The following is a 26928-nucleotide window of genomic DNA, read 5'->3' as shown; positions in this document are numbered from 1 at the left end:
GCACCTCTTCACTAACTCATTTCAACTTCTGATATGAAATTAAAGATCTAAACATGCTAATTCTTCTTGTGTGGATCCTTTTCAGGGGCTTATTTTCATCATCTGAATAAAGACCGAATGACCCATACTTTTAATCATATTCCAGAAATATGCTCAAAACTTTTCTGACAATGAGCCTAATCTTAAACCCTCTGAAATCAATGTGACTCTTTTACTGATTACAATGGACTTTGGAGCAGGCCCTATAAATCAGTAAAAGTCCTTCCTCCTAGCATGACTTGGAATCCTAGACAATCTCTCTCATTTGGAAGGCTGAAGAGAAATTCACTGAATGACAATCACTTACTTTAGTGAACAGTCTCCACCATTGCCAGTTCCTTAGCTTCAGGTAAGCAGAACAGTTTCTCTGAATGACCTTCATTGCTGTTAACTGCTGCTGTCTCTTGGCAAAGGCCCTGTAATTAAATACAAAGCAACTTCCTTCAAATAATTTGAAAATAGTGAGCACAAGTTGTCTGCACAATACATTTCAAAAAAAGCAACACTGGTGAACGAATCTGTGTGAAAGTTTGGGATGTCTGGTGCAAGCTCTCACTTTAAAAGTGTCTCATTATTTGTGGTACCCATAGGAAAGGTGGTAATTTTGTCTGTCTTTTCAATATTTTATTCTGCTGTTTTTTACAATGGCTTAATTGTAGAGATGAGATCAAACCACAAAATCCAGATCTGAGTATGGACGTCTCCAGAATCCTGGGTATGCAGGCAGTCAGATCTAGGCTTTTTATTCAGGTCCTCACTCTTTAATCATATCATATTTAAAACTGTTTGCTCAGAAGTCTGAGGGCTTTGATGGCAGGGCCCAAGGGAAGAACCTTTACTGTTAATATTTAAAAAATGGACTTTTACTTCTTAGAGTGCTTAGTTGGGTTCAAATTAATTGGACGTATGGTCAGGTGACTCAAGTGCCCAGTGCTTCAGGTCCAAGCTCTGTATCAATGGGGTTTAACACTTTGCAAATGGCATCAGCTTTATTATTTGTATTGTGGTAGAATCTAGCATTCCTAGTCATGGACCAGAACGCTGTTGTGTCAAGGGTCATACAAATACAGAACAAAAAAGATAGTACTTACAGTTTACAGTCTAAGTAGTTGAAGTACATCTATTCTATGTAATTGATCTTAGGGGGAAGGAGTATGCCGTCTTATGTAATGTACTGCATCTGATACCTTTGCATTACAGTGGCACCCAAAATGTCACAATAACCATAAACCTCATTTTTAAAAAAAAGCCTCAATTTGCAATGCAGATAACTACACACCATGATATACATTGCCATAGACTTATTGTGTTTCTGACAGTGCAGTCTTACTTTCTTGCCAGGTAGCCTCGACTCTGAGCTTGGAAAGCAATAATGATATCTGTGATTTTCAAGTCTCTTTCCTCTTCCAGATGAGCCAGAACACCAGTTCTGAAGAAGATTTTACTTTGTCCAATCCTGTACAAGTTGGGATCAAGTTCTAATGCTTTGATCTATTGGGAGGGAAACAAAGATATTTTGTTGACACTGTCATTACAGTACAGTCTTAAATTAAGTACTTTTCATTGGAATGGTTTTTACACCGTTAGCAGAAAAATTAACCATTTCCATGTAAAATGTATGTTCCTGACTTCATTAATTTTGGTTGAAAACACTCTGCTCACCATCAATATACAAGCCTGTTTCCCATCCATAAATCCTTTAGGAATAGCATTTGCGGCAAGAATTTCATATCTGTAAACAGAAATGGCGTAGAAAAGGAAAACTGATTATTTAGCACAGCCGTGATCTTAGTTTCAGCACAGATGAATGTGTATTACAACACTCCAAATCATATGGTACTATAGCAGTGTCCTACCGCTGGCGGAATTCCTGGAAGACAATTCTGTTAGGGAATCCTTGCCGACAGATACGAATCCCTTCCAAGACACCATTGCATCGTAACTGCTCCAGCACCAAATGGGCATCAAGTTTGCCAGCCTTTGGAATAAAGATATTTTCAGTTTTAGCATATAAAATAAATGAGGAAGGAAGATAGACGTTTGGAAAGTGTATTACTGGCATAGCATTATAATGGAAGATATGACCTATGAGGAAAGGTTAAAAAAATTGGGCATGTTTAGTCTTGAGAAAAGAAGATTGAGGGGAGACCTGATACCAGTTTTCAGACATGCTAAGGGCTGTTCTAAAGAGGATGGGGATCGGTTGTTCTCTGCGTCCCTGAAGGTAGGACTAGAAGTAATCGGCTATATCTGTAGCAAAGGAGATTTAGGTAAAACTTTCTAACTACAAGAGTATTTAAGCTCTGGAATAGACTTCCAAGGGAGGTTGCAGAATCCCTATTATGGGAGGTTTTAAGAACAGGTTGGACAAACACCTGTCAGGGATGGTCTAGGTTTACTTGGTCCTGCCTCAGCATAGGGGACTGGGCTTGATGACCTCTCAGGGTCCCTTCCAGCCCTACATTTCTTTCTATATTACTGTCATCTACAACAGTGTTTTCCAGGCAGAAGGTCATGATCTACCAGTGGGTCATGGGAAGCTGTACATGGATTGTGGGCCTGCTGTAGAGGCCTCAAGGGGGCAGGTTGGGAGACCAACCCTGCCCCACACTCACCCCACAGTGGTGGCTCCTGTCCCGGGAGCCTGGGCCTGGGCCTGACTCCCTTGTCTCGGTGTTGTGACCTGTGTTGAAATCCAGTGCACCAGTTCACAGTGCCACTCACTCAAATTTGGCCTGGCTGCCCCCCTGTCATGATGGAGAGGTGGCCAGGCCAAATCTGAGTGGTTCTGTGACCCTGTGCACCAGGTTGCAATGCCACTCACACAAATGAGGTCTGGCTTTCCCTCTGTCATGACATTAGGGGCAGCTGGGCCAAACCTGAGTGCTGCTGTGATCCCATGTGCCAGGTAACACCACTCACTGCCATTTCCAACACCATGGACAGGAGCTGCCATTGTGGGGCGAGTATGGGGTAGCTTCCTCTCCAACCCATCCCCACTCCTGGAGCCTCCCCTCCGCATGAGGCTGGGATAGGATTTCCTTAGTAAAAAGTCTGGGAATTAGTGGAGTCTACAGTATACTGTTAGAGTTACTAGAACATGACAAGAATAATGGGCTCTGTGCCAAGGTTTTGAAACCTGAGCATTTGAAACGTACCCTTTTTTCATGATTTGGAATGATACAACGGACAAAGTTTGGATTTGTATTCCTTAGGGTGGTCATCAGCTTGGTCAGTTGCTCCTTATAGAGTTGCCCAACAGTACGGAACATGCCCTTCTTGGTTTTTGAAGCACTAGGGAGTGAACTTTCAGTCATCTTTGCCATCTGGTCCAGCCCCACTATGCGGTCCACTGAAACATAAAAACAAGTGTGAATGGAACCTCTCGGACAGACCATCTTCAAAGTTCATTGCTTCTGGCATGACTGCACATATTAAAATCTAGTATAATCTAACCGTATATTGTGGTACTATATAAAAGTTTAGTGGCAATAGTCATAGATATAGAGAAGATTAAATATCTGGTAAGGTCTACTACTTCTGTGTCAATGCTGAAAATACAACTTCTCAGGGACTGATGACTGAATACATTGCTGTTGAACGCATGGCTATTAATATAGAACACTTAGCCCTTATGTATGGGCTACATTTACATTTAGTCTACAAAAACATTAATGTCTCCTCACAACACCCCTATATAGAATTACCTAGCAAGTTAGAACTGGGAAAACTCCCCACCACACCTCCTGATTCCTACCCCAGTGTTGCACACACTGGACCACACTCTCTTCTGGGTCATTTCCCCTGATTATCTGAATGTTTGGGGTATCCTCCAAGTCCTTTGGAAAAATTAGGGTTCTGCTGTTTATATTACACATATGTTTGTACAGCTTCTTGTGATTCTTTTAGATTAAAAGTGCTATGTAACAGAAGATCATGCTCGCAGGGGCCAGTGAAATTACGTCTTCTTAGCAATGCCCATGGGACACTCATTTGAGAGGTGGGAGTGAGATATGGATTGTACATGATCACTCTTCAGAAGTAACAATAATATAAGCTGCTCAATGTTACAAGTTCAATAACAGCTACATGCTGAACCTTCATTTTCATGATCTTTTTGGATGGCATTTTTAAGTAAGTAATTGATTTGATGGAGCTTACACACTGTCTCTGAGGAGTACAGTTTAAAGATTTAATAAGTTTGGGAAAAGGAGTTTAATGCCCTCGGTACCTAACACTGATAAGGGACAGAAAGCAATCAGAATAGTTCCTACAGGATCATTGTCAGCTCTTTATACAACGTTACATGCTTAGAGTTCAGATTCATACCATCTTTCCAAAGATCTGCCACAAATTTGTCTGAAGACTGATTCAGCAGAGAAGTCACATTGTCATTTAGTGGATCCATGTTCTTCGTTAGCCAGGCACTTGCACTGTAGTTAACCTTTAGAAAATATCACTCATGTAAAAATCTGTTGTCAGTCAGGAATTTTGATAGCGAGGGCCCTGAACCTGACTGGGAACTTTGGCCACTACAACACTCCAAATAATAATAATAATAATAATAATTAATAATAATAATGTGAAATGCCCTGTGTAGATAGGATTTGCTCACATGGATTAAGGTTGGTACATGCCCAGCTCTTCAAGGTTAATGCACTCATATTTCAGGGCCCCAGTCCTCCTGCCATATCCACATCAGTGGACCCCTACTATCTTTGTGAATTTATTTGGCGACTCCAAAGTAGTGGCATTTTGAGAAACACTCAGCTTTGGGATAACTCTGCTCAGATTGAAATCAGTGGATTTCACCAGGGATGGACTTCAATGGGAGCAGAATTAGACCAGTTCTGAGCGCTTTCTATATGTTACAGAATGAAAGCACTTTTTCAGCAAACTAAGTCACTCTCAGTACTTCGATTCTATTTCTTGGCAATCTATCACATTTTGGCTGTATATTTCACTGTTTGGACATCAAAGAGGTACAAGTTTTATATAGTGAGAGAGCTTAGTCCTGTCCAGTACCCTTCCTGCATAGTGGATTATGGAGAACTCAGTTTTGTCCTTGAGTTGTTTAGGCTTCTGGAACTTGGCATGACTGCCTTGTTCTTGACATAGTTTCTCTACGAAGGATGTATCTGTAGCTTTGGGGAACCAGCACTCTTCATCCAGGAGAGCCAGGACACCAGGCGGGTTGTTCTGCAACATGAGCAGTAGACACATCAGTCATATGCAATGAAAGAAAACCACCTTCAGTTTCCTCTAGGTTATTTATAATCATACTCTGAAACAATTGAGCCAAAAAGTCTAAGGTTACCCAAACTCCCTGTTGGACTGAGATATAAACATCCCTTATCCAACCTACACAATGTTGTCCCCCAGAAAGACATGTAATCTTACTGGTCTTTCAATCAGCTCAATGCAAGGTTGCAGATCAAGGCCAAAGTCAATGAAATTCCATTCAATGCCTTCACGCTGATACTCCTCCTGCTCCAGTATGAACATTGTGTGGTTGAAGAGCTGCTGAAGTTTCTCGTTTGTGTAATTGATACACAATTGTTCAAAAGAATTGACCTGAAAATGGGATGAAAGAACTGAATGATTATATTTAAAAATAAATGTACAAGAGAAATTTGAAGAGTAAGATAACATTTTGTATCATCTAGTACTTTCATTAGCAATAATCTTTACATTATAAGGGAGTAGATTTTACTACCCTTACCTTGGCTTTACATGAAAATTTACATTAAACTTTTAGACATTAGGTTAACCAGTTATAGTTAAGTTTGTTTTTTCAACTCAATGTAATTCTCAGTAGTTTTATGTAGGTGCCGCTTTATCACTGAAGTAGTACGAGTTTATAATCCACTTACTGCATTCCTTAAATTTCTGAGTACCCAGGCGGACTCTTCACAAACTTCACAGAACAATATTCAGTGTATTCCCACCCCACACAGGTCTAGAGCGCTGCTTAAGGTCCCAGTGCTCCACTGAGGATGGAGCAGGTTGATCCCTGCATCCATACAGAGCCCAGTAGTGCTGCACAGTTGCAGAGGGTCTGCCCACCTGGTTCTCAGTGCAGGATCAGGGTTTAAGACTTTTAGAAAAAGACAGATAATGAGACTAACTAAAACGAAAGAGTGAAATACATGAGTGGGAAGTTAAAATGTTCAGATCATCTTGTGCCAAAATAGCACATACCTCAAAAATCTCAAATCCAGCGATATCAAGGATCCCCAAGAAAGAAGCTCCTTGTCTTTTTGTTTTATCCAGAGCTTTGTTCACACGACTAAGAATCCAACGGAACAGACGTTCATATGTTGCTTTGGCTAAAGCCTCTACTGCAAAGTCTGCCTATTAAAGCAGGGCAGGGAAGAAGAAATGAAATGAAAGAACAAATCAAAATCAAACTTTATCTTCCATATAGAACAGTACATGGGGTGCAAGGGATAGAGTTGCTATTTCTCCCCCACACCGATTTTTAAAGAAGAAGGTTAGCAGAGTTAAGGAGATCACAAATTGATACCTGCTCTTTCGTCTGAGCTTTCTGAACAACGTCTCGTCCAACTTTGATCCGTGGTGTTAGAATTGCCCTTGTGAAATCAGTCACATTAATACCACTCAGGTGACACACTTTCTGTGCAGCTACAATAAAGAGAATAAAACTCTATTTCACGCTGGATTTTCTCATGGTAGATCAATAAATGTTCATGCTAGCAGTATGACTAGTGATGAACACATTATCCCTCCATTCCATGAAAATATCTTCCTCATGCATACGCAAAAGAGACTCCACAAGTGTCATTCACAACACCAGCAGCATATGTATTGTTCAGCCATCTAGGAACTCAAGATCACCAGATACAATGCATGTTAATTTTGTTAATTTAAAGTGTAGAATCTCTTTTTCAATAGTTGCAGCATCAGTGAAAATCAACAATGAAAATGAGAAGACTGGTACAAATTACATTTACTTAACAGTCTGTCTTGGGGTGTGTTTCCACACTGGCAGTGAAAGGATTAATAGGAGTCAGAGAGCAATTAGCACCCCTGGTTGCACCTGGAGGGTGGGTCAGGCCCAATTAAAGTCAAGACCCAGCAAGGGAGAAGCTGGGTGGTTAGTATAAAGAGAAGAAGCCCAGACTAGAAAGAAGGTCAGGAGGAACACTTGAAAGACAGGAGAGTGGTGGAAGCTGCTATGATGATCCCCAAAAAAGAGTAGGAATTAGACTTCTGGGGAGGAAGCTCTGGGAGGTGTTGCTCATTACAAGAGCTGGAAGGAACGTTGTAGAACCTAGAGAGGGCAAAAGGGGCCTACAGATGGACCAATATAGAAAACAGTCTAGGGAGGCAGCAAGGGGTCTAAAGGAGCAGAACTTGTCTGCTCACTACAGTAGTACTGAGCTGTAGAGGGAGGACCTAGGCACCCCTATCAGTGATTGGGGAAAGATGGTGTGAACCTCCCTCTCACACACATCCTTGAGGCAAGGGCTATGGAGAGCCTTGAGACAAGGGGAGTGAAGACGACAGGGCTCAGAGTTGGGAGTCAGACACCTGATGTAAGGTCACTAGACAATTGTTTTGTGGGATTCTGTTACCCTGGAAAGGGTTGGACTGAATGTGACCTGGCTGAGTGGTGAGAAGAGGCAGAGCCTTGAAGGTCTGAACCAGCTGTCAGCAGAGGGTACTGGATGAGGAGAGCCTGCTATGCTACATTATGCCGCACTACGAGGCTGTGCACAAGCAGTGAGTCCACCTTTGACACAGTCATTTTATTATGCTATTCATGGTTTTCAATTTAAATTTTGAGGAGATAAAATTATACCAGTGTCATCTGGCATAGAAGCTTGATCAGTATTTCTCTCCTTCTTGAAGATAATATTACCCAGCTGTAGGACACATGAAACAACCTTCAGCATATCTGTAAAATAAATTAGAGTAAAATGTCAGGAATTCTATCAATAGAAATAATACATATATAATCAAATATGTTCCCTACAAGAGCTATTTTATAGTGTAGACCATATCTTTATAGAGTGTCTCTTGTGGGTTCACCTCCCCTTCCGTTTGTGATTATCAGAGCCATCTCCCTGCCTTGGTGACTGCAAAGCGCCAGGAGCAACTAAAGCAATTGCTTACCGGGGAAGTCATGTTAGGAAAGCAGGTGGTGTATCTGTAGCTCACTTTGAATACCATTTAGTAGCTGGAAATAAGAAGAGCAGCCAACACCACGTCAGGTATTTATGACCACCACTTAGTGCTCTGAGGACTGTTGATGGTTCATGGACCATAGGTTGGGGACTACTGTGCTGCAGTATGTTATTTTATAGTAATTGTCTGTCTTTTGCTCTTAGAAGTATATTATTTGTTAACTTATCGGTTCCATGGAATTAAAGTTAAGCACGTGTATAAGTCTTGCAAAATTGGGGCCTAAGTATTTAGTATACAAAACATCTGATTAAAATGCAATTCCAAAAGTGTGCATTAACATAACACTGCATTGCCTTAGATGTTAAAATACATTGTCACTTTACAAACCAGATTGTCTTTCAGGGGTTAATTCTTCTTTTTGCTAGGCTCCTAAACTTGTACAAGCAGAGAATGATGCTTCAGCGGGTTCATATTTTGGGGGTCCAGGCATGGGGGATTAAGGGATCAATACAAAGAATTACTATTGATGCCAGTGAAAGGTGCAGGCATCATCTCCTCCTGCATGCCTTGATGGGAGATGAGACCTGCCACCTTTATTAAAATAGACACTTTTAAATCCAATCCTGAGAGGTCCTATGCTGAGTTTAGCACCCTCCATTCCTAATGAAATCAGTGGGAGTTGATGGAGTTCACAGCACCCCACAGGCTCAGTTTTGATAGAAGTGGTCAGTAATGAGATCTCCATTGTCCTGACCACCAGGTGTCACTTCAGGTATGAAGACTAACACTACCCCGGGGGGGAGAAGCATACATACAGTGTCATGACAATTAAAACCACAAATCTACTATTAAGATGGTTCTTCTATGTCTGCATTGTGTACATTTTCAAGATAGTTTAGGTGGTTGTTCATTTCCCTCTGCCCTGAACCTGCAGGGTAATACTCGTATTAACTGCTCAAGGCAGGCCCAATTATTTCAAATTTAAGTAATAATATTTTGCAACTTTTTTTTGGTCATCATTGTTGGAAAGTGCCTAAAAAGTAGCGTTAAATGGTCATTAATAGTGAGCATGTGTGAAGTTCTGTCAGATAGGATGCTTAAAAGTCTGTCCTTTAATAGCTATGTTTTACCTTTCAAGACCCAATTTTTAAAATACTACTGGATGTTGACAACGGTATTGATGGTTTGGCATTCAAATGGGTTCGGAATGCATGTGATGTTCCCTCTCCAAGCAGCTCTCATGGGATTTGTCACTTCTGACATTGATGGAAAAAACTTTTTTTTTTTTTTTTTTTTGCTGTCTGTGTGACAAATTACAAATGTAGAAATTTCAGCTGATCCACATTTAAGATACATATGCACTACATCTCTGTGTTTGTTCTATGCATTATATTTTGTATATAATCTAATAGTTTATTTTCTCAGTCGAATGTACATAGTAACTCTTCTCCTCTTATAACTTATTCCATTTTCAGTCATGGAACTCCTGCCAGTTTAATCACATTCTGGGTGGGACTTTCAAGATGTTCAGTTTGACCATTATTTCTGTGGGGACAGAATTAGGCCAACGCTAAGTGTTTCTGAAAACCTCCACCCTAAAACAACATAGCACTTACATAGCAATTTCTATTTTTGTCAGTCTTTTCAAACATTAAATCAATTAGGCCTCCTTGCATAGCAAATCCAACATTCACCCCAGACATCCTGCTGCATCATCTTTCCCCTTTCTTTTTGTATGAAAAGTTTAGAGAGCTGAGGTGAGGCTGATAATGACTGTTTGCCAGGGTTCTAGTGGTCTCTCTGATCCCAAACCCCATAGATCACCAGCCAGACTGACACACACAGGAGCTGTCTCCTAGTTTTTTAGGGGTTTTCCTCAAGCATTGGCAGTATGAGCAATTTAATCACCATGCTGTTAGCTGCTGACCAGCGCTTGTTATATCATCTCCTACAATGGGTTTCAGAGATTTTATGGGGAATTAATGCTGTTCCAGTACCACTAACTAATTCTGCTTTGCATGCTATGTGGTCCACAATAGAGAGGAGAGCATGCCATGTAGTACAGCTGTCCTCCAACATCATCCCTTATCCATCTGATTATATCTCCCTTGATCATACAGCATTGAGTTCCCATGTTATTCTTGCAGATGGAAAAGAGGCAACTGTATGTCTGGGAAGATTTTCTCTATGGGGAAAACTCTGGATCCATTTCCATGGAATTTGTCTGGTTTTAGTCACCTCCTCAGCATGCAGCAGAAGGGAACATAGTGCCATTAGTTCTTAGAGCACAAGTGCACTTTGGAGGGAGAGAGGTATTACCCCATTCGAAAGATGGTGAATCAGAGATAGAGGCTGAATGACTTGCAGAGGGAGTCAGGTAGGTTTAGAACTCTGGGATTTCTGGTTCCTAGTCCAGTGACAAGACCATGCATCTCCAGAGAGGCCTGGACTTGAGCCCTGAATAATATTAACTTCCTAATATGAAACTAGATGTTCATTTACATGCAGCTCGCATAGTGGCACATCTTGAGAAGACTCCATTGCTGTAAAAGTGTGCACAGGGATTACAGCAATATTTCTTAGAGCTATAAGCTGATGCTTGTAAAAGTACTTGCTTTACTTGACCTAAAGCTTGCTATCAGTTCTTACCATGCTGCTCCTCTTCATTAAAACCCATAATTGTCATGGCTTCCAAGGTCTCCTGGAACATCTCATCATCTTGCTGACCAGGAATAGGCACATTGCCATTAGATAAAAAGGTATAGTTGTTGAAACTTTCCAGCAATAAATCCTCTATAAAAGGTGAAGAAAAAAATCTACTTAGAGAAAAGATAAACACCCCCCCCCCATATGAGAAATCTGAATCCCATTGATTGTTCAGAGTATAAAGTCGTTTTAAGTTCTCAAATCTTTGGACCGTTAAGTCCATTCCCTTGATGCAAATCAGACCCCCCCAAAAAATCAATCAGTGGTTTGACAACTGGGGACTTCCCTGGTGTATGGAATTTTAGGTGGTGTAGAGTTACCAGGACCTAATTTTTCAAAACTTACGAGTGAGTTTGGGTGTCTCCACTCACTAGTAGCTTTTAAAAATGTATTCTCACAGCTGCCAGTGAAGTTGGAATGGCTATAGGAAAGAGGGCATTTGTCCTGGCAATTCCTGATTGCTGGAATGATGCTAAAAAACAGGCGTGTACTATATCCCTGAGCAGTGCTGTGAGCTTCCTGACCATCTGGGATCTGATCCATTGTTTCCATAAAGCTTTTTCAAATTTAATGTTCTAAAAAATCCCACATTTCTACTTGTTTTAGAAGTAGGCCTTTTTAGACCTGGGGACTTGCACCTGATCTATTAGTGGACCCTTCCCTATTTGCGCTGGGGTGACCTATGAACTACAAACCACCAGTAACAGATACACATAAGTTGGGACATTTCTACAACTCTTAAGTAGAATTGTTTAGAATAGCCAAGTAACTCATTACTTATAGCAAGGATTGAATGAAATTACAGTTTCAGACATTAAGGTCAATTACAGAACTCAGCCCTTCACAACTGCTGCTCAGATAGTCACCTGTCTTAAGATGAACTTACTTTTCATTTGTTCCCCAGAGCCAGCGATCATATAGTAAAAGATATGAAAGGTCCGCTCATCTCTAGCCTGGCGAATAGCACGAGACTTTTCAAGCAAATCTGGGCGTTATGTAGGTTAAAAAAAAAAAAATCTTACTGGCATATTTCACTCTGTGCATCCTAACACTGCCAATTGCCTTTGTACAATCAGTGGCACATGTTGGATGTTAGCATGTCTAACATCCAACGGTCTGATTCTGCAATCACTTGCTACCATATACGGTGCTTATTGATTATGTCAATTGAAATACTCAGAAGTGATATGAATGTTCGGTTGAGTACTTAGTACCATGAGTAGTCCCATTTTATATCTGATCAATGGCACTAAACATGGTAGCATTCATTTCATGTAGGCCTAGCTGTTTACAGAACCAGGCCTAATCTGAATAGTTTACATGATATCTGTCATGTCATGATGTGATGTCCTTCTTCCTCATGAATAACCAGTCCGGGAATCAGATCCTAGCATAAATCTTTCAACATCAACCAGTGTCTTCGCACCTTTCCAGAAGTACTGCTTTCAAGGTTGGTGTAGGAGATATAAAAGTAAAAATAATTAACTATTTTAATGAATATCTAATCTGCTAAAATTAGAGTAGGCAACACGTACATATGGCACAGCATCTGCCAATGATGAATTGTGAAGAATAGTGCCGTAATGGTTCTTTTAAGTCCTTGGTTCTACACTAGGGTCTCCTGAAGGAACAGGATCAGACCTTTAGTTCAGGCTGGGGCAAACTTTAAAGCTTTTGGCTTATGAACATCTTCACTGCAATGAAAGTCCCTTATCCTAAGCCCCCAAGTCAGCTGACACAGGTCAGCCACAGGTTTTTAACCGCAGTGTAGACATACCCTCAGTCTGCCATTTGAAATGGAGCAGGGGGGGAAAGGATGTGAAGACCAGGTACGGGACTCTGCAGAATCTGCACCAGAAAAGCTGTTTGCAAATGTCCAGCATTTGGACATAGGTGGTGCACTCCAGTGCCAGAAATATTGGCACGGAACAAATTTTATGAGCGACAAGGATAAGTCATGTCTGGCAAGGCTGGGTTTGCAGTACAGATACAGAAAAGGTGATTCCAGAGGAATGGAAATCCTCCCATCAGTTTGGCAGGAGAAGTTTAACAAGGGGTGGGGAATTGTAGATTTCAACGTATTCCTGCTGGAGAGCACCTCTTGTCGGTTTAATCCTGATTCCTGCATCTTTCCTATTGTAACTTTGCTGAAGAAAAAGTAAATGTCTTATGTATTGGTATTGAGATAGCACCTAGGCACCCCAGTCATGGATTAGGACCTTGTTGTAGTAGACACTGTACAAAAGACAGTCTCCAACAGCATATTATCACTAGTGTTTTCTTTGAGTCCATCTATTCTAGTACTTCATAGATTTATAGATATTAAGGTCAGAAGGGACCATTATGATCATCTAGTCTGACCTCCTGCACAATGCAGGCCACAGAATCTCGCCCACCCAGTCCTGCGATAAACCTCACCTATGTCTGAGCTATTGAAGTCCTCAAATCATGGTTTAAAGACTTCAAGGTCCAGAGAATCCTCCAGCAAGTGACCTGTGCCCCATGCTACAGAGGAAGGCCAAAAAAAACCCCAGGGCCTCTTCCAATCTGCCCTGGAGGAAAATTCCTTCCCGACCCCAAATATGGCAATCAGCTGAACCCTAAGCATGTGGGCAAGATTCACCACCAGATGCCCAGGAAGGAATTCTCTGTCGTAACTCAGATCCCACCCCATCTAACATCCCCATCACAGGCCATTGGGCCTACTTACCATGAATATTTAAAGATCAATTAATTGCCAAAATCATGTTATCCCATCATACCATCTCCTCCATAAATTTATCGAGTTTAATCTAATCTTATATGGGCTTCAATGCCTTAGTACCGAAGCATCTCATACACAATGAATTTATCTGCACAGCCCCATAGAGAGGCGAGGAAGTATTAGCCCTCTTTTACAGATGGGGAAAACTAAGCCACAGGAGTTAAGTGACCTGCCCTAGTCACACAGATACAGAGCTGAAACTGAACCCCTATCTCCCAAGTTGGGTCTTAACCACAAGACATTACCATAACACATGGTTTATTTGACTGACTCTGATAGTAAAGGTTTCAGAGTAACAGCCGTGTTAGTCTGTATTCGCAAAAAGAAAAGGAGTACTTGTGACACCTTAGAGACTAACCAATTTATTTTATAAAAATTTTATAAATTGGTTAGTCTCTAAGGTGCCACAAGTACTTTTTTTCTTTTTGCGAATACAGACTAACACGGCTGTTACTCTGAAACCTGTCATTATGCAAGGCACTGCATTTAGCCGTATGGAGTGGAAATCTATCAACTGAATAAATTGGTTAGTCTCTAAGGTGCCACAAGTACTCCTTTTCTTTTTTGATAGTAAAGTATACTCTGATTGGGTGGGATGTTCTGTCAGTATTTTCTGAGATGCTGCGTGGGGAATAGTGTGCTCTGTCCAGATAGCTGAGAAAACAAACTGATTAGTCTGAACAGAAAATGTAAAAGTGAGTGAGACAAACTGCAAAATTGGTATCAGCATAAATGGAGCTAATTCCCTCCCTGCCCTTTGTTTAGATCAGTCTTAGTGATATTTGCCTTTCTTAGGCATGCAAGGAAGTCTGTTTATGTTACTTTTGCTCCCCCTAGTTAGTTTCCCATGGAGCTCACTGAAAAGGATACAAGTTTCTATGTTTGCTCCAACGATGTAGCCGGTGACATCAAAATTAATGCGGATGAACTTACCCTGTCAACGAGAAGAGGACATAGCTTGGGCTCTTTCTGTGTTTTATAGCATATTTTAAGAGGCATGTTACAACATTGTCTGCTCTGTAACAACAGGCCCAATTGCTGCCTCCTGTAGCAAAACCTCCTGGAAAGAGCCTGAAGGGAAGCAAGCCTCTGAGGTTCTCCTTGCAGAGATTTGCCTCTGTTTCATCTGGGTAGTATGAAAAGGAAGGACCCAGGTCTGGCAGGCTGGGGGCCAGTTCACAAACCCCAGGGATCCTGCAAGTGGCCATGGAATTTATAGTTCCACCTTGATTTCTGAAAGGTCAGTGGAGAGATGGTGTGAATCTCTTCTTTCTCCTCAACACAGATCCCTGGAGCCATAGAAAGATATCTTCGGGTTGGGGGGCAGGCAGGGAAATACCATGGCAGTAGCTAATTCTTCAACAAAAGAGGACCCTCCACATGCTGAGCAGGGTACAGATATAACCACTACTATCTTGGCTGTCACTGGGAACTGAACCTGGTACCTCACAAGCTAGGTCAGGAGCATGAGCCATGCTAAAGGGCTAACAGAGGATTATACCCAAACAAGCTGAATATTAGTGACCATTAAAATTCTTACTACTTTTATTTACTTTAAAGTTATAGCTAAGTTAATGGTAAAATGCTCTGGGCTTGAGTCTAGTTATTTTATAAGCCTTCCACTGTTGTAGCATTTCTACCTCCTACTAAAATTAGTGATTTTTGGTTGCAAATGTTTGTTTTTAACATGTAAATTAATATTCTGAGATCTTGCATCCCCAACTCCTTAATTAAAAATCAGAACAAATTTGTTTTCTTCTAATATCTATTATCCATGAAAGAATACACAAGATCATAGCGCTATCTTTACACAGAAGCATCATCTATTTTAAGACTCTTTTAAGAAATAAATGGGACAATCCAAGCCAGTGAAGATCAGAGATCCTGGCTCCATTCGAGACTAAATTATTCAATATGAAAACTGGCCAAATGGGAAGGTTACTGAAAGGAAGTGGGCAGTTTTTGAGAATAAAATAAAGTCTATTTTAAGGCTTGTGCACATTTGAGAAGAGTAGTCTGATTTTCCTGGGATTTTCACCCTCATTTTTTATAGTGTAGTATTGTCACAGGTATTTATTGTGAAAGCCACTTTAGTATCTTATCTTAGTCGTGTATTGCAATAAAAAAAAAACCTTGAATAGTGTACCCTGCTTATGAGTGATATGTATCTCCCTCTGCACCCAAACAACTTATAGTCTCTAGTCGCAGTCTTGGCTCTCTAACTCAAGTTTGTGCTTTTAGTTCTGCAAGTGCCGAGTTCAATCCCTAGTGTGATGGCTGCCATCTTGACCATCACACACGCACACAAGGAGGAAAGGTTGGGTTAATGCTGCTCCCACAGAAGTTACTACTTCATCAAGAGCAGACTTAGATAATGTTTGTTTAAAAAAACCCCGACCCCAGCCTGTATCATGTCAAGTTGAAACTTCATGATTTTCCCTTCTCTTCCTTACAGTCATTAATTCACATGTTAACACTCCTGCTAAATAAGTCATGCCAGCAGAAAACTGACCTTGTTGGCAAAATGTTCTGAAAGTGAATATTAAGCCAAATAGCTCTGGCAGAGGCCAGGTGCGTGTACTGCTAAACGCTGAGTAGACTATGACACAGCCAACTTTTAGTGTGTTTTGTTCTTTTTCTAACATGCCAAAATAATGATTCAGGGAGAAATCCTAAATCACTTCTTTAAGGGGAGTAATTATGGAGAATCTCTTAAAAAAAAAAAAAAAAAAAAAACCAAAAAAAAAAAACACAAAAACCTCCCCCAATGTTTGAGGGTTTTTAGCCATCTGCACACTGTCATTATGGGGCACTCAGAGAGCATTTCTACTACTTACAAATCTGGAGGAGTTGTCGTTCTTCACAGTTTTGGCATTGCCAAAAGCTTCAAGAATCGGATTTGCCTGAAGAAGCTGCTTTTCCAGCTCACCCTAAAATTCAGGCAGATGCAAGTTAACCTTGAATTAATCAGTTATTTAAATGAAAACAGAAAATGCACATACCTGAGAAACTCAAGTTGATTTAAGCCTAAGTGTATTTTTGCACTCCTTGTAAATTTATTTTTTCCTCTAGTAATCTTTGTGTTTATATAATGGTGCACTGCAGTCTATTGCTGTTCTGTACACAAAATAAATAAGACCCTTTTCCAGCATTGTTGCTTGTTGAGGATCAAAGTCTGCTTATCTTTTTAGCCTCTTTACTGATTTGCCTTAATGAAAAGGGTCGTTCTGTGTCAAATATGGATATTTTTACTTTATTACCAGAAATACTTAGAACCTGCTGACTTTTTTCCAAGTTAGTGTACTGAGATCTCATGATAGAAAATGATGTAATTAGAAAAAAACTTGCTGAGAATTTTAATGTAATGCTGCACAAAGGTATAAAGCAGATTACACCAAGTCTATTAATCACATTACATGCAGGGCTATTTAGGTTGAATATGGAAATGAATTACTTTATTTCAAAACATGACCATGAATTCCCATGCAAATTTACACACACTCTTATATTGCTCATTTTGATTAGTAATTGTGAATTAAGCAAATCATGCAATGAAAGCAAATATGCACTTAATCCTATTTCCAGCACAATGATGCTAACAATTAGTAATTCTGCCTGAGGCGAGTTGCATCTGAATTCCTCCTCCTCATCTATACTAATCATTCATTGTCACATTCTGAATCCGTATTAACCTTTATTTCCAGGTGTCCTATTCTTTTATTTTTCTCCTGCTATGTGCCGCTCTTTATACAATGCTCTGTATACCACTTCAAACATAGCTTTTAAAGCAGAAATTTCTTGTAAAAGCTTAATATTTTTTTAACAATGTAAATTACTCAGTTAACAGTTAATGAAGGCAACTTTTGGACTGAGTCCAGAGGGAATAACTTAGAAAACTACCACTTGCCATGAAACAGAAAAATGTACACTCTGTATACATCTGTTTATAAGGCCATCCCCGATGCAAGGCTAGCTCCCTCTCGATCAAAACATCAGTTTTGTGCGATTAGAAAGTTGGCTAACCCTAACACCCTAGCCCCACCCCTTCGGAGTCCCCTCCCCGGCTCACTGCGTTCCGCCTCCCTCGGTGGCTCACTCTCCCCCACCCTCACTCACTTACCCCCTGCCCCAGTTCAGTGAAGGTGGTGTGGAAGGGGGTGAGATCTCTAACTGGGGATATGAGCTCCAGGGTGGGGCCAGAAATAAGAGGTTCAGGGTGCAGGAGGGGGCTCTGAGCTGGGGCAGGGAATTGGAATGAAGGAGTGGGTGAGGGTTTTGGCTGGGGGTGCAGGCTCTGGGGTTGGGCTGGGGATGAGGGATTTGGGGTGCAGGAAGGCGCTCCAAGCTGGGGGGGTGGGTGGAGCCAAGGGATTCAGAGTAAGGGAGGGGGTTGTGCATTGAGGCAGGGATTGGAGTGCAGGAGGGGTTATGGGCTCTGGGCTGGGGGTGTGAACTCTGGAGTGGGGGTGGGGCCAGGGATGAGGGGTTCATGGTGTGGAAGGGGGCTTGGGGCAGGGGTTTGTGTGCAGGGTGAGGGCTCTGGCTGGGGGTGCAGGTTCTGGGATGGGCCTGGGGATGAGGGGTTTGGGGAGGCTCAGGGCTGGGGCTGGGGCTGGGGCAGGGGGTCAGGGCGCAGGCTTTTCTTGGGCAGCTCCCGGTCAGTGGCGCAGCAGAGCTAAGGCAGGCTCCCTGCCTGTCCTAGCTCCACACTGAGCGACAGAAGCAACCACAGGCGCTGCCCCCCCAGCTCCCATTGGCCACAGTTCTCCGCCAATGGGAATGTGGAGCTGGTGCTCAGGGCATGGAAGGTGCGTGGAGTCCCATGGCCCTCCCTGCCTAGGAGCCGGACCAGCTGGTTGCTTCTAGGGCACAGCATGGTGCCAGGACAGGTAGGGACTAGCCTGCCTTAGCCCTGCAGTACCGCTGACTGGACTTTTAACGGCCCAGTCGGCGGTGCTGACTGGAGCCGCCGGGGTCCCATTTCAACCAGGCATTCCAGTCAAAAACCAGACACCTGGCAACCCTATCCAAACACTATCACTGTCATTCATAGATGCCCTGTACTATGTGTGACAGGGAAGAGGCCTGACCATAGAAAAGGCAACAGCTCATTAACATCTTGCTAAACTCCTCTGTTTGGACATGGTTGGTGTATAGGTGTAGGAGTCCTGGTTATTCAGCTCAGGGTCTCAACCAGGCTGAACTATGAAAATATCTAGCTAGTAGTTTGGAAGAAGAGGAATAGAAATTAGCTAATTTAAGAGCCCTAGAGAAAAAATAACTGCCTGGAAATAAAACCCTGAGAGGTTCCTTGTGCAAAGCTGCTACCATGCTACACTGGGTTGGGCAATTCTTTCCAATTATACTCTGCCATTATAACAACCCCAGTTGTGCCAAGAGCAGGGTTTGATCCTAGGATCTTCTAGAACAGTGGTTCTCAACCAGGGGTATAGGTATAGGTCCAGTGCCCCCTGGGGGGGGGTCACAAGCAGGTTTCAGGGGGTCCACCAAGCAGAGCTGGCATTAGACTTGCTGGGACCTGGGGCAGAAAGCCAAAGCCCCACCACACAGGGCTGAAACTGGGGCCTCGAGCCCCACCATCCAGGGCTGATGCTACAGCCTAAGCAACTTAGCTTTGTGGGCCCCCTGTGGCAGGGGGCCCCAGGCAATTGCCCTGCTTGCTACCCACTAATGTGTGCCCTGGCTTTTCTATGCATAAAAACAGCTGTTGTGGCACTGGTGGGCCATGGAGTTTTTATAGCCTGTTGGGGTGGGATGGGGGCTCAGAAAAAAAACGGTTGAGAACCCATGTTCTAGAGCACTGTAAGCACAGACCTCCACTGCTTGAGTTAAAGAAGCAACCTCATTAATGGAGAGCTATAACAGAGCTTTGGATCAGCCACTAGAGTGGCACAATGACCTATACTTTACAGTGTCAAGCCCCACTTGGATAGTACAAATCATTCGTTATCTAATCATAGTTCCAAATTTGCAGCTAGTGTAAGCAGGTATATCTCCACGAACCTCTGTTGTCTACCCTAGCAGTTAATTTAGTCCATCGTACATGAGATTTCAAAGCAGCTTGTCAAATGAAATATTAAATACAATCAACAGAGGATATATCAGAGGTTAAATTAACATGATCCTCAATCTTAACCTAAATCTGAGTGGAAATTCATAAGCAACACTGCATCTCAAGAACCACACTAATAAAAGAGCAGAAGACATACTGAAACCCTTTTGTACTATTACTAATTGTAGGAGCAAGTTGGGAAACATGCAAAGTTTTGCAGACAGGCATAATTTTCCATGGTTGTAGGAAAATGCAGAATTATAAGCAATATCAAATGGAAAGCATGCAGAGTTACAAATCAATCACACACTGTGATGGATTGGGAATTATTTCACAACAGTCCTAAAAAGTTCAACCTGAAGCACAGAAAGTCTCTGGGTACTTTCATTCAGAAACCATATGGTTAAATTTCAGGCTGATTGGCTCTTTCAGGATCGTGGGAAAATTCATTCAAACTATGAAAATCTGGATACACACACACGCGCGCACACAGAGAAAACGGTGCCACTTGAAAGACAACCCTCTGTGTCAGACTTCAACTTTTCCTGGAGTTTGACACAGTTAGGGTTAATACATGTGAACATTGGTGCTATTGTTGCTTTTTTGTCATGTGATACAAGAACTACATGTTCCAACAAAAATCTTAATTTTTTGGGTGCAACAATAGCATGCAGATCTACACTCAGTGCCTTTAACACACATCGAACAGTCTAAGTTACTCACGTAAGCAAAAGATGGACCTTGCTGTAGTTGAATAATGTGGTATAAAACAAACATCAGTATTTCCATCACACATACATTTGTGGCTCTTTTGTTTTATTTTTCTACATAAAAATAACCAACAAACAGTTTCTCTATACAAATTAAACTGGGGGAAACAAATGGGAACAATCTGTTATAGACATACCAAGAGTATAACTACAGTGCGCACACGGTTCATTTGAGAAGGAGTTGATTTATAAAAGACCTGATCCAAACTCCATTTGAGTCCAGCAGGAGTTTGTCAATGGACTTTGGATCAGGCATAAAATTAGTCCCTCAATACAAACCAAAGAATATTTTTTTCAGGATAAATTCCTAAGCCTCCTCTGGGGCATTTAATGCAGCCAGAGATTTTTAGGGTGAATATAAGTGAGTCAGCAGCCCCAGACATGGAAGTCTTCTATTTGCCCATAGAACAGAGAGCAGTTTGGGTTTTCCTCACCATTCTGCCTCGTCCTTACTTGACAGGATTCATTTTCAGGGGTGAGAGTCTCAGGACCAGATCAGTCTCAGGGCCAGGTCAGTGCTTAGTCCTTGAGTCTTCCCAAAAAAGTATGAGTTAGCACCAGCTGTAGTGGCAAAGTGGCTAGCTGGCCCTTAGGAATGGCCTTGAAACCATTTGTTTGTTTCCCATAGGCCACTGAACACTTACACATTTAGGGCCTGATTTTTCAGAAGTGTTCCACCTCAGGAATACCAGGCCTTTATTCTCAGTTTCTTTTCAGTGAACATAATGCCGGTGAAAGGTGCCAGACTGAAACCCTGGATGCTGGAGTTCTCTATATGTCTGCATAATAGGTATAGGAACAGCAAGGGCAGCACAAGCTTCCCCACGCTTGTTGTGTGCTGTGGATACTTATCTATCAAGGACTGGTAAGACTGTCTCATTCACATAGTTTAAACAGCCATCTAATGGTTCAACTTCCAGTCACTACCAACCTGAACTAAATTTTAACTGATGACCTGAAAAAGAAAAGTGCTTCATATTCTATTATCAAACCCCTGTCTGAGCCAGCCAGACCTGCATGTTGGGCCTAATGCTGCATTCCTGGTACGTAGAAATCTTACTGAAGCAGGCCCATTATGTCTGTGATGGAGTGACTATCCCCCACTCACACTGTAAGGGGTTTAAGACAGGCCAGATGGGCCAATTAAAACAATAAGCAGCTGATTAAGTAAGTAGGCTCAGCTGGACAGGAATAGGTGGGGCTTATAAAGCCCAGGAGCTGCTGGGGAAAGGTGGACACGTTGGGAAGAGAGGGAGGAATAAGTAGAGCTAGTACTCTTCCTGAGAAGAGGGAGGAGTCTGTTAGGAACTGGTAAGCCCAGGAAGAAAAGGGGCATCTTCAGTAGGAAGAAGCCTAGGGTTATGGCAGTGAGGCTATGAAGAGAGAAGGCACAGACTGCTGAGCTGAGGGAACCTAGGCTAGAACCTGGAAAAGACAATAGGACTGGATTCCCTGACTAGCCACTGGGTGGGGGGCACAGAGGCAGTGAGTGGAAAGACTGCCTAGGACTATTGAGGTGCTAAACCTCCCTGAAGGGGGGAACATGGGCATTAAGACAGCTAGAGGGCTGAGCCATGAAGAGATCACTAGGGTTCCTGAGGCTGAGAGAAGCTGCAGGCAGACAGCAGAGACGGAGTGATGGTGTGCAAACCACAGATGGGAGGGATCTCAGCCTCCAGTATATCAGGAGGAGGTACCAGTCTGGCGGTGAGTGGTGCACCCTGTGACAGTGTCATAAATTTGAATTGCTACAGCTTTTATAAAATTGATGTTGGGTAAACTTTTCAAAAACCTAAAAATTGGATCAACCTCATTTCATCACACAGGTTTATGAAACATTCCTCCTCTTGTGTGAGGTAGGTAGGTTGGTTGACCTAACCCCTAGTGTAGATGCAGCTAAATCAACATGAATTCCTCCACTGAGCTAGCCTCTGCCTCTTTGGGTGGTGTAGATCCTCTACAGTGAGGGAAGAATCCTTCTGTTGCTGTTATGCTACAGAGATGTAGCTGGAATGCTGCGGCTGTGCTGCTGTAATGCTTGTAGGGTAGACATAGCCCTTATCACTTTGAAGATCACTGGGACATAGGCTCCCAGGTGCCTTGCTGCTTTTGATCTTGCTCAAATACTTTTCCCTAGTAGAGCTGAACAATGCTATTTAATGGCTTTTCTACTTTTTGTAGTTGCCAAGAGGCAAAGGTAGGGAAAATAGGGAACATAACTCCTTGTGAAGCTCATGCAGTCCATTCTAGGCTGTAAATAGATGATATCCCCATGGAAAGCTATGAATACTCTCTTCCAGCTCAGTACATTCTGACTTTGTGCCTAAAGGGATGCCAAACAAAGTTGTTGGTTTTTTTCCATAAACATGAAACTGTGATTGTGTACTCTTAATATGTCAACTATTTGGCAAGACATGGAAGTAGCAAACATTTTGATCACTTAATTGACTTGCTGTTAACATAGCTGGCTAAGTACAGTCCTGATAAACTACAAGTTAAACAAAAAAGGAAAGCAGCAAGCTATTGAATATGGAAGAGGTCACTTACAGTGATACTGGTGTCCTTCTTGCCCTTATGCGAGGAAGCAACAAAAGCCAGGTATTGAATGACCTTCTTGGTATTTTCTGTTTTACCTGCACCAGATTCACCTCTGGGGGGAGGGGATTTAAAAGAGAAAAACACAGGTGACTCTTGGGTTCCCTCCATGATGTGATTAGGTATGTAGGGTAAATAGTAAGAGTGTGAATACTATACTAATCAAGTTCAGCATTCTACCCCAACCTGCCATCTCTTGCACACCCCACATTCTACCTGAATTCAGGATGCCATGAACGCAGTATGAGGGCCATAGCTTTGTTCTTTTTGTATCTTGACTGGCTACTGGTCCATTTAAGGTGATTCTAAGATGTCATGCATGTTTGAAAGACTGTTCTTCTCACTCTGGGAATATTTGAGCATTTATAAAGGGAAGGGGATAAGTCTGCAAATATTCTGAAGTGGGAAGGTGGGGGACTCAACAGCAGTGGCAAGAATCATTTGCACTCCATAGTTTATTTTAATCCTAGAGCTAATTGCTCAGATTTTTTAAAAATCTCAGATAATATGGGAATGATCTGATTCCCCGCAAAGACAGTGGTGAAATTCCCATTGAGCTTGGATCATATAGAGGCCAGGATCTAGCCCAATAAGATTGCTGTGTGCAACTCTCACAGAGGGCTCCTTGATGCAGGGAAATCCCAACTGATGCAGTTCTAGATAGTATAGCAACTGTGAATTGGTGCAGTGGGGCTCTATTTCCACACTGACACTCTCAATGGATTTCCAGATCAAGTTGGTTTCTGAATAAAATAATGTCCTTCTCCCCCGCCTCCCCCAACAACAGCAAAATCAGCCAAAAATTCAGGATGTGGAAGCCAAGCTGGGTTCTTTTGGACTCCCCAGCTTTGCCGCTAAATTTTTAATACATCTCTATAGCTCTGTTTTCAACACAGCTAAACAGATAAAAGTGAGGGGCACATCTGGCCCTGCAACTGAAACTTAGCTCACTTTACTGAGCATGTATGAGCCAGAAAAGAATCCAGCTCATTCTGCCCAGAGCTCTGCTGGGCTAACTGTCAAAAGCATCAGACATTTATCTTTTGCACTTGACTCTGAAATCAGACCGTTGGGAGCAGATCTGAATGAGAGGGTACCATTTTTACATAGTCACTTTTCAGAGTTCAGCTTCACTGTGAGCCCAACTATTCCTTCCCTACACCTAATGGGTTACTCTACCTTGCCTCTTCTAGATTTCTTTGGCCCTGGTCTCATTTTAATAAAAGGTAGTCTACACAGCAATCCTGGAGTGTAATGGCAGCTTGTGTAGACCTATCTGAGCTAGCTTTAATCTAGCTAGCTTGGGTACTGCCAGTGAAGATGTGGTGGCATGGGCTTCAGTGTGGGCAAGCCTGCCTAGAATCCTGAGTAACTACTTGGCGTCAGCACAGGCCAGCCACCCCATGCTGCCACGGTCCGTTCTCCAGGACCTGTGACAGTACTTCACGAGCTAGGCTAAAACTAGTCTGGATGTATTTACATGAGCTGAGTCATAACCAGCGATATAACCTAAGGTGTCTCTTTGCGCTCCCCTGGCCATTTGAAAGCCCCTTAAAGTGGGTATGAATATAATTTAAACTCCCTTTAACACCCCTTCATGCTACCAAACCAGCATCAAGGGATCTTAGGGGCCTGATTCTTATTTAGACGTTGTTTTTTGCATTAAGTGGGTTTACAAAAGCATATACAAACTCCCATTGACATTTAATCAGGTCCTTTGAAGTTGGACCTATTTCACTGCATCAATTATGGTTCTTTTCCTAATTAGGAAATATAACTTTTTCTGTACAATTCCCTCCTATGGTAGGTACTCCATGATAAGTGTTCTTGTTTGCAGAAGTTTAACAAGATTAACAGGCTCCTTTTCACAGGACTGGGTTAGTTTGCACAATTTAGAAGACAGATCCCTCCTTGCATGGGCTTCAGAGTTGAAACATTTCCATGTTTTATTGATAAAAAATTAAGTGTCCTGGGAATGATTCCAAGCTAAGCACACCAATTTGAAATCTTCTGCATACAGACTTTTCAAACAAATCTACCTTACAACTTTGTCTTTTGGAAAAATAAAAAACTTTCTTCTAACAAGCCCTGAGCTTTGAACTATTTCATTTAGGAAAGGTTATTTGCAGTTCATCACTACGTGAACTGCATTTCCTCTCTCCCAGGGCAACAGTGCCCATCACTGGGCTTTCTCTTAAATCCCTGGGAGTATTACCATATATGGCATCATTTTACTTGTAATTATACTATGATACAGCAGCTCTCAAGTTACTTAACATTTTGCTCTGTGCTGTCTCCTTAACCCTTCTTTCTTCCAAGCTGGCTGAACACCATCCTGTTTTCTGCACATCAATTGTGAGGCTTATTTACTTTATTTTGAAGTGGACAATGAAAAGTTTAAATATGCTCCTAAATGTCAAATGCTTTTGCATGCAATAAAAAGATAGGATTAAAGCAGCAGGAAATGGAGTAAAGAGCTATTATAGATCAAGTCTGGTTATAAGAGATGCATCCTCCTATCAAGAGACTGTATCTAACATGCTGCACCTGATCTTTGCTAAAAGACCATGGAGATCAACAGGTCTGATGCGCTGCAATCCATTAAGCAAAATAGGTAGCATCTGTAATCTGAAGGGAACATCATAGTTTCAAGGTTTACAGTTGATCCCACTGATTAAACATCACAATGTGTAAAAACTGATATCAAACTATGGAGGGCTAAAATGGCTTGGCCCAGATTCACCCGTTCCCCCCACCCTCACCTCCCCAACCATCTAGGTATTTGTAGGGTGCCTTCTATGTTTTGCTTGTTCAATGTACTGAAATCTTGGTGGCCAGCATCTTGGATGGTGTCCTTTCTGGAACTACTGCCCTGTAGCACAATTTAGCCAAGCACTGTTCCTGCTGACCTGTCATGACATAGTACCCCAAAGAATCACCTTCCAAAACAACTGGTCCTGGGATGCCAAAAATATACTCTATTGCTGTGCCATGCCCTACAGTAGGTAAAGTAGTTGAAAGAAACTCTCTGGTACCACGTTTTCCGCCTGGGTCTCTATAATCTTCACTCCCCTTCCCAGCACCTGGTCACTATCTCCCCCATTATAGGTTTCCAGGTGGGGCTTTGTCTGACAAGCATCTTTCAGGGTTTTAGGATTGAACCCTATACAAGGTGTACTCCACAGCAGAGCCCCTGACCTCCCAGGAGGTGCCTGGCCCTCTCTTGTGGTGATCTAGAAATCTCAGCATGTATTTCTGGATTGCTCACAAGTGGGAGTATGGAATCCTATCTCCCAAAGTCGGCCATTGCTCTTTGATCCTGGCCCTGAAGAACTAGACAGATTGGTCATGTATCTGAGACATTCTGAAAGCATAAATCCCACTTCTCTATAATAAAGAGGCAGCACAATAATTATAACTGCAAAGGTAGAAACCTCCTCAGAGTGGGTAATAAAAACCAAATAACACCTATCTCATGAGTCTGTGGACTACAAATGCAACATTTCATCTACCTACGATGCACATCTCCTACCCCACTTCCTTCCAATGAATTATTCTTGCCAAAGTAAAAACATATTGCTGAGTTTAGAGGCCCTGTCCGTGAAAAGCAACCATTCTTTCCTTTGCTTAGGGGCGCTGAAATTTGTACCCTCTCTTAGCCACTCTTTACCAGTCCTTGTCTGGTTAAGGACTCAATAGGGGAATAAAAGCACACTACTGGCCCTGGTTCTCAGCTGCACTCCAGCCTTTCTACACTAGTCCAGCAGCCGGCTTGCTCTGCACCCCCATGGCTGAGCATTACCCTGGGCCTACACCTGGCTCTCAGAATC

General features: G+C 42.2%; 2 protein-coding genes across 3 annotated transcripts in view; one reads left to right on the top strand and one right to left on the bottom strand.

The window, feature by feature from the left end:
* MYH11 (myosin heavy chain 11) overlaps nucleotides 1–26928 on the bottom strand; it is a 101888-nt gene that overhangs the window by 23628 nt on the left and 51332 nt on the right. For both annotated transcript variants that reach the window (XM_048865709.2, XM_048865707.2), the window contains exons 5-20: nucleotides 23051–23153; nucleotides 16498–16590; nucleotides 14531–14594; nucleotides 11783–11881; nucleotides 10840–10983; nucleotides 7865–7960; nucleotides 6566–6684; nucleotides 6241–6393; nucleotides 5440–5613; nucleotides 5065–5238; nucleotides 4369–4483; nucleotides 3198–3391; nucleotides 1896–2017; nucleotides 1702–1771; nucleotides 1370–1530; nucleotides 347–455 (exon numbers count right to left, since the gene is read on the bottom strand). In XM_048865709.2, coding sequence (XP_048721666.2) covers nucleotides 347–455; nucleotides 1370–1530; nucleotides 1702–1771; nucleotides 1896–2017; nucleotides 3198–3391; nucleotides 4369–4483; nucleotides 5065–5238; nucleotides 5440–5613; nucleotides 6241–6393; nucleotides 6566–6684; nucleotides 7865–7960; nucleotides 10840–10983; nucleotides 11783–11881; nucleotides 14531–14594; nucleotides 16498–16590; nucleotides 23051–23153 — 1990 coding nt within the window. The remainder of the gene's footprint in view (nucleotides 1–346; nucleotides 456–1369; nucleotides 1531–1701; nucleotides 1772–1895; nucleotides 2018–3197; nucleotides 3392–4368; nucleotides 4484–5064; nucleotides 5239–5439; nucleotides 5614–6240; nucleotides 6394–6565; nucleotides 6685–7864; nucleotides 7961–10839; nucleotides 10984–11782; nucleotides 11882–14530; nucleotides 14595–16497; nucleotides 16591–23050; nucleotides 23154–26928) is intronic.
* The window catches only part of NDE1 (nudE neurodevelopment protein 1), a 112870-nt gene that overhangs the window by 49705 nt on the left and 36237 nt on the right, over nucleotides 1–26928 (top strand). The gene's annotated exons all lie outside the window — the stretch shown is intronic.

Source organism: Caretta caretta, chromosome 10, assembly GCF_965140235.1.
Source record: "Caretta caretta isolate rCarCar2 chromosome 10, rCarCar1.hap1, whole genome shotgun sequence".
In the NCBI taxonomy this organism is placed as follows: Eukaryota; Metazoa; Chordata; order Testudines; family Cheloniidae; genus Caretta; species Caretta caretta.
This window is presented reverse-complemented; position numbering and strand designations above follow the sequence as displayed.